At 30.1% G+C, this 14,754-nt stretch overlaps 1 protein-coding gene across 1 annotated transcript; it reads right to left on the reverse strand.

Annotated features, from left to right (window-relative positions):
* Positions 1-2,457: 2,457 nt before the first annotated feature.
* LOC103572286 (prion-like-(Q/N-rich) domain-bearing protein 25) lies at positions 2,458-11,016 on the reverse strand. Its single transcript, XM_008550815.2, has 6 exons — positions 10,845-11,016; positions 6,451-6,699; positions 5,986-6,234; positions 5,659-5,907; positions 2,817-3,065; positions 2,458-2,714 (listed from the first exon to the last, which is right to left on the reverse strand). The coding sequence occupies exons 3-6, from the start codon at positions 6,221-6,223 to the stop codon at positions 2,458-2,460; spliced, it is 993 nt and encodes a 330-aa protein (XP_008549037.1). The 5' UTR covers positions 6,224-6,234; positions 6,451-6,699; positions 10,845-11,016.
* Positions 11,017-14,754: the final 3,738 nt, after the last annotated feature.

The following is a 14,754-nucleotide window of genomic DNA, read 5'->3' on the forward strand; positions in this document are numbered from 1 at the left end:
ACTAAAATTGAAGAGAGTTTTTTTTTTTTTTTGTGACACCTTTCATACTTTTCTAATTGGTCTATCTAGTGTATTGTTCTGGGGGAAGAATACATCCAATCGGAGCACAGATCCTTAGGGGCCTTCCCTTTCCCTATGGTTTTTACGCCGGGAAAGTGATAAGGGCACTCCTCGATGCGGGCCTATGTGCGTGCGCACCCACACATGCACCCACATGTACAATATTCTGTTTATGATGATAGCTTGAATACATTTATTATAATAATTCGAATTTATTTATTATTATATTTAAAATTTATTTATTATAAAATTTAAGTTTATTAATTATTAAATTTAAATTTATTTATTATAAAATTTACTTGCTATAATAGCTTTAACGATTAGAATTCACTTATTACATTTTGCAACCTAATGATTAATTAATATTTAGTCTCTCATATCTATTTAGTTATTATTTTTACTTAAAAGTTAAGTAATTTGTTGCATGGCGTCTAGTTAGTTTATTTGTCGTAAAATTTAACATTTAATGGCGCCGAGCCTATTTAATTTATTCATTATAGTTATCAGATATCAGAATTATAGGTGGCTACCCAGCCGACATTAAATTCCAAAATTCAAAACTTATGTTTACTATTTTAATTTTAAATTATGTGTAACGTAATTTTTGTTAGAGGTATTTCGTTAGTTAAAATTGAATAAATTTTTCTGTTAATAATATTTCGTTCTAAAAATTATTTATTAAAATTTTATTTTCTTATCAATTATAAAAGTTATAGGTGGCTACCCAGCCGACACTAAATTCCAGAATTCAAAAATTATGTTAACTATTTTTATTTTAAATTATGTATTACGTAATTTTTCCTAAAAGCATTTTCATTAGTTAAAATTGAATAAAATTTTCTGTTCATAATGTTTCATTTTAATAATTACTTATTTGAATTTCATTTTCTTTAATGACCTTTTCGTCATAAGATTCTATTTCCGTCTTAAATATCGATTTTTGTCTATTTGTTCTATGATATAATGTATATGATATAATATTTCAACAAAAGTGCACTTAAAGTGAAAGTAAGGGATTAAGATTGTGTAAAGATTACTTCATTCGTTTATTGTAAACTAAAATTTATGTACATCTTACCGACTTCACGTACGCTTTTGTTGATAAATATTTTTAATTATTTTTTTTTTTCATAAAGTGTTTCCAGATAGCTTTTGGGCCTCGATAATTACTGGACGGTTATTAAAGCTATATTTAGATGCTTGCTCTAGCATTTCAACAAACACCAGAACAAACAAGCCTAATCTTTTAAAAGCATTTTTTTTAAACTACCTTATCTCTTTAACATTAAAAAAATAAAAATAAAACTAAAAATAGAGATAAAAATAAAATTTGGTCTCTAAATTACTTTTTATTGTAGAATAGAAATTTAAAATGTGAGATAAAATTTATGAATCAAATGTGATGTTTAGAATTTTTAGCTGAACGTAACACAGCAAATAAGAAAAATTTCTTGATAATTTAAGAGTTATTTTATCATTTTTATTCAATGCTATAAATATTCTGTCAAGACTACTAAAAATTAAGCTATCAAGGTTTCACTAACTGCCGACATTTTTAAACAAAAGATACTAAGTAAATAGTAAACAAAACGTAATCAATTCGGTAGCTTAATATTTTTTTTATAAATAATGCCCATAAATTAAAATCTTATAAGTCCATGATTTAATCCAGTTTTGTCTTTGCAAATTTTCAGAACTAAAATTTTTAAAGTTAAAGAATTAATCTAGTTTCATTCGTCTGTAACACAATTGTTTTTTGAAACAACAGATCGAAAACAGCTTAAAATTTTTGTAAAAGATCAAAATCAGATCAAATAGTCTAATTAGACTAAACTCAGGTCAAATTTTTCGGTCCGGGAGAGCTCAAACCTCCTCTGTTTTGCACTCCATAAAAAAACTGCAATTAATTCTAAATCAATTAACCCTTTATATTGGGGTGCCGTTGGTCCCCAAAAGTTTCACCTGAACATTGGGGAACGCTGACGCCGGCGGTCCTTACCTCCTGTCCTGTTATTAGGAACGCTGACACCGGCGACCTACTAATTTATCCGGGCCTTGACGCTGCACCAGCTGTCGAGGATTCCCCAAATCTCACATCCTTATAAATTAGATGGAGATCGATCGGGATAACATTTTTAAATGGTGAAAATTAAATAAACTTATAATTAATAAAATAATCGACGACTTGACGCATCTGGGATCTATCGATACCCGAACGACGTTAAACTGGTAAATTAAAAACTATTCTGTTCCATAAGTGAAAAAGGCAGAATGTAACACTTGGCATTAATAATATCATCATATTAAGAAAAAATTATTGGTATATTTCTGAAAAGGTTCCATCACCTATATCCCTTAAAAAGAGCGTTATTGATTTCTAATTAAACATCGTCTTGATTAATCAATAGATATACATAGATTTTCAGCGACAGCTATAAAATTAGATTTGCATGTACACCGAAAATCAATGCAAACAGAGTCCTTGGTCATGCATTGATCATCCCTCCAACAATTCCCACGTAATGTGGGCAGGCATGTAGATATACTTATTGCAATATTATTCGATTGACAAACACATTTGCCATCATGTGAACAATATGAATGCCAAGGATCACTACAATCAAGATGATTACTACACGAATATAGCAGACGATCTGCAATAGAAAATTCATAAATAAACAATTTAAATAACTCATGTTCATTTCTTTATAGTGATAATTTTTCAATTAATAAGCATAAAAAAAAACCCTACTCACTCTCGACACACCGATCTACGGATATTAACGTATAATTTTGTTTGCATTGACACTTATTATTCAAACAATGAAATGAATTAAGATAGCACTGATTATCACTGGAACACAGTCCGTTCAAAGTCGAAGAACAACTAAATTTATTGCTCGCTAAAGTATTGACATTACAGACACATTTTTTGCCGAACGAACATCCCGAATTTTGAATAGTCGCGCAGTCTGCATCTGATTGACATGTGCTGCCTAATGCAACTTAAATAAAATTCAGAAGAAATTATTATAATTCACTGATATTTTTAAACGTTAAAGATTGCATTCTAGTAGTACTCTATCAAAAAAATCCGTATGGGAATCCAGAGTAAATTCCTATGTGGGTTCCCACATGGCATTTTTGGCTGCCATATAGTTCCCTCTAGGAATCCAGCATATATCCCGATATAGATTATCACATGCCAAATCCATATGGAAGTTGAGTATGGGTTTCCATGTAGCCGTTTACGATGATTTCCGATGGAAATCTGCACTATGTCAAAATCCACATGGGAATGTTGTATGTATTAGGAATTATGAAAATTATTAAAACGTGTCACGTTATTGAAACAAACCGATTGATAGAAAAAAAAATATTCTGCCGATAGATCTGTTCTTTTATTAACATTCGCATATCAATAGACGATAGACATAGAAGTCCAGGCACCTCGGATCCTATTTAAATTATTTCTATAAAATCGTAGATTCCTTTATGAATTTCCCACAAAAGAAATCCATATATCCTACTTGTTATGTCAAGTCTTTATATTTGAATTTAAGTACCCACAGTTTTCTATGACCGTGTCCTACATGAGAATCTGGGTATCTCGTTTCCTATGTGAAGATCCTACATGGAAATCAAGATAATCACAGTTTCATATATAGATTTGCCATATGTGAATTCAGATATCCGTGGTTTCCTACAAGGATTCTGATACAAATACATACACTTCTGTACTAATTTCAATGGATTCTTACACAAACTTATAATTCTCTATATGGGTTTCTATGGATGCCAGATGGATTTTTTCGACAGAGTATTCTTAAGGAAGATTAACGTCAATCTGCATCATTAGTTTTTAGCTTATCAACGTCATTAGTCTTGTACACTGTAAAAAGTTTGATGGACCCGGTGTAGTGTAAATGCATCGGTGTAAAAATTTTGGTGTGAAAATTAAACCGTTCTCGTGTGAAATTTCAGCAATGTGAATTTTTATTTTTCACACCGCCAAACGTGTAAATGTATAAGTGTAAGAGAAGGGTTGGTGGGGGGGAGGGGAATGGACCCCCTAAAATTTTTGATGCCTCGAAATATTTGGAAGCAAATTGGGCTCACCAAAATTTTTAACATAAAAAGTGTTGGGACGGGGAGGGGTAAAATGGGTTACCGGGGCAAAATAGGCCACTGAGGCACAATCCCCCTCCCCAAATTTTCAACATGAAAAGTATTGGGGGAAGGGGTGGTAAAATGTGCTGTCCGGACTTTGAAAACCGATGAATATCTTTTAGCCAACGGGTTCCTAAAATTTTTTCAACAGAAATGATTGAAGAATTATGGTAAGGGGGGATTATTTGAAAAATTATATGTTTTGGCTCGAAAATTCAATTTTTTTTAATTAATCGACTAGTATTTAAACAGAAAACTTTGAATTTAGTTATATTGAGGTCTAAATCTTCACTATCAACTCTTGTTTATAGCAAATACATAGCAAAAAGTTTCAAAACATAAAACAAGCGAGAAGCATATGTTGGCGCCTGTTTTACCTAACTTTTCAGGATTTTTTAATTTTAATATCCACAGCTAATTAACACTAAAAACTAACTCAGCAAAAGGAAAAAAAAGTAAAACAAGCTAAAAAACTCACATTATAAAAAATTTTTAAGAGGGGCCTATTTTGCCAACATTTTTTAATTTTTTATTTTTAATGGACAGAAAAAATTAAAGTTAAAAACTTACCAAGATAGTAAAAAAAAGTAAAATAAGTAAAAAAACTGAGAATTTGAAAATTTTGTTCTTAAGGGACCCATTTTGCGTCTGTGGCCCATTTTACTCTTCCCCCTCCCAACACTTTTCATGTTAAGAATTTGGAGGGGGGGGTCATTTTGCATCAGTGGCTCATTTTGCCTCGGTGAACCATTTTACCCCTCCATGTCTCAACACTTCTCATGTTAAAAATTTTGGTGGGCCCAATTTACCCTACTCCCTTTCCTTACATTTATACATTTACACGTTTGGTGGTGTAAAAATAAAAATTCACATTGCTCAAATTTCACACGGGATTCGGTGTAATTTTCACACCAAAATTTTTACATCGATGCATTTACACCACACCGGGTCCATGAAATTTTTTACAGTGTACAAGTTTAAGGTAAGATACTTCGTGAACCGACTGCTCTGCATTAGTATAATAAATTCAGTGGCACCCACTTAATGTTCGATATAATTTTATCGAGTAATGATATAATTAATATGTAGCACTTTGAATTCAAAAGAGGACCACTGAATTTGCTATTGATCTGCATTTAAGCATGGAGAGACATTGATACATAAAAACTTGATATCTTAAGCACTTCTGATGCAACTCTTACATAACGAAATCATATTATACGTTTATTGCTTAAGAATTGCTGCAAACTGTTTCTTTAGATATCCATAAGTCTTGAACAAGAATCTTAAGCAAGTTGTGATGAAATCTTCAACAACCATCCTTATAAAATACATTTTTCTCAAGTCTTGTTTAAGTCTTTGGTAAGAAACTTGCTGAAGGATATTTGTCAGGTTACTTGCTTAAGATAATACTTCTAGGGCACTTACCATGTACATCTGTATGATTTGACTGACTAGAGACATTCGTCTTAAATTGACACATATTGTCAATGCATATTAAATTATCGGGTCTACACGGTATTCCTGCCGTACAAGCTGCCCCTAAAGATGGCGCACAAGTTGTCTTGTTTATGGCAGTGTATTTATCGCGACATGCACATTTGTTATTTGTTGAACACATTGTAAATCTCATTTTATCGCAATCTGAATGTGTATGACAAGTTTCATTCAAATATACTAAAATTAAAATCATAAATTGTGAATTAAATACATTATGCATCGGATAGTTACCTTCGGGGTGATAAGCTTACGTACTTGGAACACATTTTGATTTTTGATAAATATGGTTGCGCTTGCATTCACATTTTTTATTAATACATACAGCATTGACTGTTGCACACGCGTTATCAGTTGAACATTCTACGTTGAATGCGAGAATACATTCATTTTTCCTTCTGACATAATTTTTAAAATCACATATGCATTTTTTATGTTTAGAGCATATTGAATGGCGTACAAGATTTTCACAAAATGAATTAGTTTCACATTCCATGTCTAAAGAAGCTGTATTACAGAAAAAAAAAATAATGATAAAGAGTAATTTGAAAAACATAGTATATTATGCGCCAAGGAAGAGAGGTGGAACATCCCAACCTGAGTGTGTAATAATCTACTCGATTCGAGGACGAACTTAATAAACACGCGGATTGGAACGTCTTATCAATATCATACCAATTCTTATCATTTACTTTACTTTAATTGTATGTGAATCAAACTTACATATTATACATTCATGGTTAGAGTGGCGCAAGTTTGCATCATGGCATTGACATTTATTATCGACACATATTGAATTATTGACTTTGCAATGGTCATTTGCTCTACAAGGTACGTCTAATAGTGGTAGACATGATGACCCATTTATTAATATTGTGTTTAATGAACAAATACAAATGTTCAATTGGGAACATTTTGCGAACTTTATTTGTTCGCACTCTTTATCATTTTTGCAGTATGAACCTATTATGGCTGCAATAGTAAATAAACAATTAAATCTAGTATAAATTAATTAAATCTACGAGCCACTTTTTTAGATTTATATCGTTCAATAAAAACCTAGTAATTATGGTTATCGACTGTTTTCCAAAATAGATTGAATCAATCTATGTAATTGTTAACCACATTCAATTTGGACGATTTCTTAGGTACGCTAAATACACTCAACCTGGTGAATCCGATTTATTAGAATTCACTGTAAATTGCCGTAAATCTCATTAATTTTACCGAAATCCACTGTAATTTAAGGTAAACCACCATGTAAGCGCACCGTAACATAACCGTGAGTTTACTGTCCTTTTGACATATTTTGAAGTCATAATTAGAACAATGAACCTTAATTTGTAAGGATAATTATCATAACAATAAAAAAAATCATGTACTGTAAATAGAAATCACAGAGATTACTGTAAATTTTTTTTTGTTTTGTGTAATATAACATTATTTCAAACTGGAGTCACTCGCATGCACGGCAAATAATCGTGATTCAGGCTAAATCATGATGATTCAATACGTTACCGCGACTTATCGTGACTGAAGTTTGAGGAACCGCAATCATAACAAAAAAAATTTTTTTTATTATCACGTTTTTTTTTTTATAAATTTGTCACGTAGCGATTCAAACGTGAATCGCTGCGCGCGCTTTTCCATCTCGTCCTGAATTTGACAACACCTCCTAGATCAAATCAAGCGCATTTATTTATTATAATTTATTATTATTCAAATATTTATATTATTTTGATCGATTATTTTAGTATGATTTAAATATGGATTTATTGATATTATTGTTTATTATGTTTAAATATATGTTTTGATAATTATTTTGACTTTATGTACTTAATCGATATTTTTATTTCAGTTAGTAGCACACGTGCGCGTATGTTGTAGATGAAAATATCGACCGAAGGGAGAGTAAGTCGATATAGTGGGGATAAAAATCAATATTTTTATCCAGCTACGTGGTGCACTAAATTAATTATTATTTTATTATTTGAAAGAGATAGTACCGATTATGTTTATGTTTATTGATAGGAAATATTATTCGATTTATTATTATGATATAACTCAGGTCGTGTGACAATTTTATATATTTTATTTTAATTGATAATTTCGGGTCCGAGGTCATGAGAGGGGATAACACGTGAGTGATTACCCTCCCTCGGAAAAATCAAGGAAAGATATAGGCAGAGAGGACCGGGATTTTGTGAAGGTAGGACATGTTGTCCGTGATTATTTTTGAGCAAATTGTTCTGGCCCAGTTGCCGTAATTCTGTGATATTAAATAGTTAAAGTTTGTTTAATTTGAATAATTAGTTTTTTATTATATTAAGTCAAAAGTATAGTTTGAATATCGTTGTGGTTAAATAGATTCAGAAGTAATTTTTATCAACGCCGGTAAGTCAATTGTGTTATCATTTGTTGCATCGGCTATCGCTGGTCCTTCAGTAGAGTTGATCGCGCTATTTGTTTCATAGAAAATTGAACCTAAGTTATTGTAGTAATAAGTTGAATATATTCGGCATCCGTCACGGCATTTGGGTGCATATGTACGAAGACGCGTCGAGGAAATTCCTTAAGAGATTAGACAAGGATAGCGTATGTAGCTCCTTGTCTTACGCTAGTATTTTGACGTATTATTTTAATGTTATATTTCAGTATTTAAAATATTATTTCTCTGGGTAAAATTTATTTCATGAATTAATGATATGCAACCGCGTGTTGCCACATATATGGAATACCCACGTCTTTCTCTCCCCAGAGTTAAATAATTTAAAATAAGAAAAGATTATTATTATTATTTAATAAAAATTTATTATGAAGAATTAAGTATACTAATTATATTGGGTAAAAGTTTGTAATTTGTAATTTTTCCAGTGGATAATTTAATAATATTATCTGAATTGAATTGATTATTATTGTAACCATTTGTTGAGTTTATTTAAATATATTTTGAATTGGATAATTTAGTAAAAGGAACCCAGTGATAGCCAATATTTATTTGTTTGTTTCCTGGATATATTTAGTAGTAATTACTCCTCATTATTATTTTTATTCATAATATATTTGTTTGGTTGTCATTCCGCTTGGTGCCATACATTCTCGCTCAAGATTTGGTCCCGTGATCTCTCCCCTGATCGTTATTAGTTTTGTCCGTTTTGTAAAAACGGATTGGCGCCCTCGTGCACTAACCCAGCCTGAGGAGCTGGTCCAGGCACATCTTTAGTTTGTTTATAATTATTTATTATTTTTAGTAATAATTATTATTGTTATTTATGATTTTTTTAATATACTTGGGTGACCACATACGACTCCGGGTTTATTTCACGTCTACGTCGTGAAAAGAAAAACGGTTTACGTTATAATTTTAAATTCTAAAACTATCAAAAAGTTACTCTTTAGTGTCTTTTATAACACTGGTTTAGTTAAATAATCAAAAATAAATATTAAATTAGTGAAAACCGAATTTGTTTAGCAGAAGACAGAGATCAAGTTGACCGTTGTGATAGTAACACAAAAAAATGATATATTTATTTAAGTATTTTTATTATTCTTTTTTAACAAATACTATTATACTTAAGGGTGTAGTCTAGTTGATGTGAACAAGTGCTGTCTGTTAGCAGCAAACGAAAGTTTTGTAAAAAATTTAAACTTTTAAAATTTTAGACGCATTTTTCTTAAAACAGCGTTTTTTCGGTTGCCCCGCACAATTTCTCCGAAACTGGTAGGTCGATTTTTCTGAAATTTCAACAATATATTCTACTTAGAAGTACTCATGATATAGACTATTATCATTTTTAAACATTTATTTTTACAAATAACAGAACAAGAAACAATTATTCCAATTTTTTTTTTATTTTGATCATTAATATTAACGAAATTAGTTAAAAATTAATATTAATAGTCGGTTTTGTAGCTATTGTAATGACCATTCTAAAATAGATCGGTACCTTTGTTTCAGATAAGCCGTGGCCGAGATATCTAGTGAGAGCTGACCTGCATTCAAATTATGAATTTCCGTTTAAGTACGAATTTCGTGTCGAAAAACTGGAGAAAATTGACAAATTGTTTTTTTTTTTTTTTTTTTTTTTTTTTTTTTGTAATTAATACTTCATTTGTCACTTCTAATAATTTTTATATACTTATCTTTCAGAGTAAGCTCATAAGAAATTTCCATTAATAGTCTTCTTTTTATAACCGATGAACTAGACTACAACCTTAATAAGTTCATTATATCAAATGTTTTTAATAAATTTAAATCTTTAACATTATAAATAGTCAAATATTCATGTTTAAAACCTATAACGCGAATGTTAATTACATTATTTACCATAAGTCCATACAGGCCCAGGTTAGACAGATCACACACCCAGTTCACGCTGGTCCACTATCGGCTTTGAGTGTTTCAATTATTATATTTTTAAGTTTTACAGTTGATGTCCGTCACTCACTTAATAATAAAAATCTAATAAAATGCTTGTATATAATATTCTGAATATATGTATTAAAGGATTGATACAAGCCCCACATTATGATACTAAACGACAAAACTATTATTACAAGAAACTTTAAATATTTAAAAGTTGAAACAAGATAAAAAGCAAAACTTTTGTCCATTTTAAAATTTCATGTTTTGAGTAAGTAAAGAGAAAATGAATAATAAATTTTGATCTCTACGACGGCTTACCATGATCCAGCGTGAATCAGATTTACTAAGGAAGTCATCACAAGTCTTTAGAAAAAATACTAATAAACTTAGAAAGTAATGTTTTTCGAGTAAAAATCTAGAATAACGATTTGTGAGCCCGGATATTGTTTCGACGTCCACTGCTTGATACAGTCAAATTCAATTAACTTCGAACTTTAATCTTTAGCCTGACTACGAAGTTCGCTGTGATCCACCTGATGCTATACATTTGTATTTGTCTGTGTATGTTCTTATAACGTCTATATGGATATAAGAGTGCATGCATTGTAGTTTACTTTTTAAAGGAAAAAGAGCTCTCGATTAGTCAAAATCTCCAGGAAATTTCCGCTATCTCATAGACTAGCTATCCAAGTCAATGATACTCGACTGTATTGTAATTTTTATATTTGAGATAAGAGTAATGCATACTTACGTCGCAAGCATTGATCATTAGATTGTTGATAATTTTCATCGCATTGACATCGACTGTCAATACAAATAGCATTATTAGTTGCACATTTTTCGTTTTTCCAACAAAATGCTCCCAACAATGGACCACAATATGTTTTATTTAATTCAAGATTATTTTCTCTACAAACACACTGTTTTTCCGTTGAACACTTAGCATGCAATATATCACTGCAATCTTCTTCATTTTCACAGTATGTTCCCAACTTTGCTATATTTTACATTAAAGGAAAAGTTATATAAATTAGATTTGAATTTTTATTTGTTTACAAATTTCATAGTTAGTAATTGTAATTTTATTTTCGAGTTGTTTATCCTAGATAAGTTATCTAATGTAATTCGACGACTTGGGTTACATCGTAATAAATACGCCGCAGTGCTGCAATGTTGCCACGGACAGTTATATTTATCAACGTACAAAAGCTAAAGATGATGAAATCAAAATCGTCAATCATTTTTATTGTTTTTGTTTAGGTTCTTTTTTTAAATTGAAAAAAAAAAAAAAAAAAACTAATATTATTCAAATGCATTTTTTTGTGAGTTTAAACAGTTAAGTTAAATTTTTTAAGCATACCTTAGTACTATTGTTATAACGAAGTAACTTTACGAATGTCCTTCAGCAAGTTTTTTACGAAATATTTAAACAATACTTGAAGAAAATATATTTTATAAGTATACTCTTAGGGAAATAACTAATGAACGCTTATGAATACTATTGAAAATTCATGTTAATAAGTGTTTACTAGTGATTATTAGTACAGTGACTAGTAAGTTTTGCAGTACTATTAAAAAAGATGAGAGTTGACTATGGTTCAATTAGTTATCATTACTTTAGTCAAGTCAAAAAGTGCCTTTTTAACGAAAACTTATTCACGGCCACCGAAAATTATGATTACGGTCTCGCTCAATTTGAAATGGCATCTCCAAAAAATGTTAATGTGGAAATTTGGGGCTGGCAAAAATTGTAAAAGCTATAAACAATATAGTACAAAAAAGGGTAGTTTTGGAATATTAACAGATTTAAATATTTTATTTTAATGAATAATTTCGGGTCCAAGGTCATTAGAGGGGATAAACCGTGAGTGATACTTATTCCTCGGAAAACCAACACGAAAAATAGTCAGAGAGGACCGGGATATTGTAAATATAGGACGTATTGTTGTCCGTATATTTTTATAAAATTGTTCTAGCCCAGTTACCGTAATTAAAGAGTAAAGAAAGTTAATTCGGTTAATTAATATTTTGTTGTATAAATTGAAAGTACAGTTTACTTATTACTTATAATTTAAAAGCTCCAGAAGTGAATTATTGTCAACGTCGGTAACTCAATTGCATTTTTATTTGTTGCCATCGGCTATCGCTGAACCCTCAATAGAGTTGATCGCGATAAATAGTTAATTAATAATTAAACCTGAGTTATTTTGTCATAATAAGTTGAATCTCTTCGGCGTACGTCGCAGAGTTTGGTGCATACGTGCATAGACGCGTCGAATAAATTCTTTAAATGATTAGACGAGGATAGCGTATTTGGGTCCTTGTATTACAATAGTATTTGAAATATTATTTCTCTGAGTAATATTTATTTTGTAATTCAATGGTATGCAACCCAGTGTTGCCAAATATATTTTAAGTTCCTGTGTCTTTTTCTCCCCAGAGTAAATAATATAAAATAAAGAAAAGATTAGTATTTTTGTTTGTATAAATTTTATATTGAGTTCAAAGAATAAAAGTTTCTAATTTGTCAGTTGCGTTTCCTAGGGAATAATTTAATTTATTATTATTATCATTTGGCTAATATAAGCATATTTTCATTTAACGAAAATTATAATAAAGAATTAATGTCTAGCAAATGATATTTGAAATTGTAATAGTTTATTGGATTTATAGTTACAAATATATTTGAATTAAATGCTACAGTTAAAGGATTCCAATGATAGCCAACATCTGTTCGTTTCTTCCCTGGATATATTTTAGCATTATTTCTTTCTCATTATTTTCATTCATTATATTTATTTGGTTGCCTATTCACTTGGTACATACATTCTCGCTCAGGATTTTGTCCCGTGATCTTTTCTCTGAGATTTTATAAATTTTGTCCGTTTATGAAAACGGGCTGGTGCCCTCGTGCACTAACCCAGCCTTAGGAGTTGGTCTCGGCACACATTTATTTCACATTCTTTTGAGTCGTATTCATTATTTTTATTTATAATTTTTATTACACGTGAGTGACAACATACGGATTCGGGTTTTGTTCACGTCTCCATCGTGAATAATTTTACGGCTTACGTTATACGTTCTTGGACTTTTCAATTTGAATTTTTTATAAACTATTGGGAATACGATAAGAACACTTCAAGTCACTGTTTTTCTTCATTAGTCAATAAACAAATTGAACTTTTGACCGGATCTCTAACACAATTATCTAATAAATTATGCAAAAAAGTACTTATATAAATAAATTACTTTTTTTCATAATTTATTAAATGATTAAGTTAGAGACTCAGTCACAAGTTGACTAAAAAAAAAAAAAGTAGTTCCTTAATATTAATATTAAACAACAAAAAAAATTGTTAATTAGCAAATGCGCTTTTTAGCAATGAAAAAATTTATTTAAGAAACGATCTTATATCTTAAAATTTATTATTTTCGTTAAACATCTTATTCCCAAAAAAAAAAAAAATTTTTTTAAATCTTATTAACAATACATTTGCTTATAACAATTAAGGTACCCGCGGGTAACAAGGCTTGTCGGGTAGTAAGGCCTAAGTGACAGAAACGATATTTAAAATAACTGCCTCCGTTAAAGGCTGCAAAGGCCATCTTTTCTAAACCCTTTCAAGAATAGCTCTACGAACAAAAAAAAATTCTGGGTTTTTAGTTTAGAAATAATCAGGGTTTTTATGTAAACTTTCAATCAGTAAAAATTAACTAATCAATAAAAGCACAGTTAATTAACAAATTAGGGTAAAAATTTTTTTTTCGGTGAATTATTATTTATTCAAGTGTTTAGAAAGTACGAAATTTTTTGCATTTTTTAATATTTAGATTTAATCAGTTAAAATAATTTTTTTCGATTATGCTATTGATTTGACTGACGTGCTTGCACGCGCCATTACCCGTTTGTAGTCCCATTCTTAACGTTAAATTAAAATTATAAATATTGTTGATACAGTTTGGGGAAATAGGACGTTTTTTTAGGTAATTTCCTGCACTTTAAAAATCTCCTTTTAGATTTTGTGTATCTCAAATAGTTTTAAATATTTGCAAAATACCGAACCATTTTTTTTTTTTTTTTTTTTTCACTAAATTCTTTAAAACGTTTACAACATTTGCTAGCTCCAAATTTCCACTTTAACAATTTTAAGAGATGCCATTCCGAATCGAACGAGACTTTAATTATAATTTCTGGTGGTTTTAAACAGGTTTTCGTTAAAAAAGTATTTAATGACTAGACTAATAGTCTGATTAGTAAGTCTACAGCATTATTGAAAGTGGTTAGTGTCGATTACGTTTTTAATGATACTGATAAGTAGTCTGATATGTTAATTTACATCACTATTGAAGCTTCCAAATTTTATATTTAATCTCTATAGAATTGCAGTAAAAACCCACAACTTGCCCAATCATCACGATTAATGTCATTTGCATAGTTAAGAGTATTCAGATTCATATGATAAATCTATAGACCTTCAAAATAATAATAAATATTAAGTTCATGGTTTGACAGAGTGGTACAAGCTTTAATTGATATGTAGAAGAATCCAGTAACGACGAATAGTTTTTCATCAATAAAAAATTTAACAAACATAAATTAATCAAGCATCAAAATACTTTCGGATTCCATTAACTCGGAATTTATCCTTAATCTTTACCCT

Source organism: Microplitis demolitor, chromosome 10 (assembly GCF_026212275.2).
Source record: "Microplitis demolitor isolate Queensland-Clemson2020A chromosome 10, iyMicDemo2.1a, whole genome shotgun sequence".
Taxonomy (NCBI): Eukaryota; Metazoa; Arthropoda; class Insecta; order Hymenoptera; family Braconidae; genus Microplitis; species Microplitis demolitor.

Bases quoted from the DNA above. Each gene is read 5' to 3' on its own strand.
- LOC103572286 (XM_008550815.2), bottom strand. From the start codon at position 6,223: ATGGAATGTGAAACTAATTCATTTTGTGAAAATCTTGTACGCCATTCA. The intron at 3,066-5,658 runs GTAAGTGCCCTA...ATTTTATTTAAG, and splicing joins AAATCATACAGATGTACATG to TTGCATTAGGCAGCACATGT. The intron at 2,715-2,816 runs GTGAGTAGGGTT...TTTCTATTGCAG, and splicing joins CGTAGATCGGTGTGTCGAGA to ATCGTCTGCTATATTCGTGT.